Below are 1688 nucleotides of genomic sequence, written 5' to 3' on the forward strand. Positions count from 1 at the left end.
ACACTGAATGATCATGGCGGAATTCGCGACAGCTGTCGCCTACTCGACCGACTCGGCGGGCGTGCACCCGTTGTGGAGGTGGATTCTACGTACGGGTCGGCGCTCGATATATGCGGGGCTTTACGTGTGGGGAGGGAACGGCCGATGACTAAACTCGATATCTAAACGCGTAACTAAGCTCGATGAACGATCTAATAAAACTCTTACTTAAATGCTCGTGCCCACGCTCGTCGCGGGCGAACCTCGTCTCGCGCTCTCGCGAGTGTATTCTCGATGCTCTTAGGATGTGCCCGAAGCTCGGAGGGGCAGACTTTAGAGGTGAAGGTGGGGGAAAGGGGAGCTTGCTCCATTCGACGGCGGGAGGTCGCCTTTAATATACATGCGAGCGCTGCTCCGCTGCCGTGCTCTCGGCCGGAGGTCTATGTGTACGGAAAGTGAAGGTAAACGTTAACGAAAGGGTCTCTATTGGGGAAGAACCTGCGAATGCGATGGAAGACGAAGTAGTGGCGTCAGGCTTCGGGAATGGCGCGCCGCTCCGACAAGCGATGACTCGGCACGCTCGCGCACAGCGGGCCCCTATTTACATGCGCGTTCCTGCCGCCCTCAGGTCGCGGGGTACTCCGTCAGTTGCGGCGTCACCTACGTCCTGTCTTCCTGGTCAAGCCACCGTCCACCATCTGTGTACATGCGGAAAGAAGGTAAATGTAAGTTCTTGGTGTTGGCGCTGAAAACCCTTCTACATACCCTCCCCATCAAGCTACGCGCCATCTACGACGCTGGTTTTACGCAAGTCGAAGTTGGTCTTCCGGATCTTGAGACATATGCTCATCAAGAATTCAACGGAGATTATAATAAGCTGGATGAAGGGGGCAAGGGCGACCTCGACAAGCTGTGCGAGGCTGCAAAGAAAGTGAGGGGTTTGTGCCACGAGCTGGGCATAGAAGTTCTTGTCGTGCATCCGCAAGTACTCACAAGCCTGATATGTATGAATCTGTAGAAATGAGCATTGGACCTAGATTCTCGACATACGAAGGGTATGGGGATGCACAGAAGAAAAAGCAAGGTTTGGGTCGAGCGCAAGCCTGGTTTAGAGTACTGAGGGTAAGCTCGAATCTGTTCTTCCGCCACATTGCGTATATATGCGCATACATCCTTACGTCAACTTAGGAACTTGGCTGCACGATGCTTCAGGTTGGTTCCTCAGACGACCCCGACTCTAGCTGCGACTTCGATGTTATCGCAAGAGACCTGTGCGAGCTCGCCGATTTGGCGGCAAAGCAGGACCCACCGATCCGTATGTGAGCTATGAATCGTATATACGTATCTTGGTGAACTGATACACAATGATCCAGCGCGTATGAGATGTGGGCTTGGGGCGTGCATGTGTACGCATTCGGTCGCAATTTGTGACCAACATTACTGACACCCGCATGAAGAAATACGTGGGAAAACACCTGGGATATCTGCAGACGCGTCGATAGACCAAACTTCGGTGTCTGTCTTGATACTTTTCAAATATGTGGTATGAACACCTGCTTAACATCTCGGGGAGTTGCTCTCTCATTTCTTCCAGCGCGCGCGTACGCCTCTCCAGTTTCATCATCTCGTGTGCTACCAGATGCACAGAAAAAGCTGCAAGCTTCACTCATCAACCTGAGCAAGACCGTTCCAGCCTCCAAGATCTTTTT

At 52.7% G+C, this 1688-nt stretch overlaps 1 protein-coding gene across 1 annotated transcript in view; it reads left to right on the plus strand.

Moving 5' to 3' along the window:
• Positions 1 to 685: 685 nt before the first annotated feature.
• Positions 686 to 1688, plus strand: part of PHACADRAFT_170959 (uncharacterized protein) — a gene marked incomplete at its 5' end in the record, with an annotated part of 2127 nt that continues 1124 nt past the window's right edge. The window contains 5 exons of the mRNA XM_007393031.1: positions 686 to 960; positions 1017 to 1101; positions 1192 to 1298; positions 1353 to 1385; positions 1437 to 1522. Of these exons, the coding sequence (XP_007393093.1) occupies positions 686 to 960; positions 1017 to 1101; positions 1192 to 1298; positions 1353 to 1385; positions 1437 to 1522 (586 nt within the window). The remainder of the gene's footprint in view (positions 961 to 1016; positions 1102 to 1191; positions 1299 to 1352; positions 1386 to 1436; positions 1523 to 1688) is intronic.

This window comes from Phanerochaete carnosa, assembly GCF_000300595.1.
Source record: "Phanerochaete carnosa HHB-10118-sp unplaced genomic scaffold PHACAscaffold_3, whole genome shotgun sequence".
In the NCBI taxonomy this organism is placed as follows: Eukaryota; Fungi; Basidiomycota; class Agaricomycetes; order Polyporales; family Phanerochaetaceae; genus Phanerochaete; species Phanerochaete carnosa.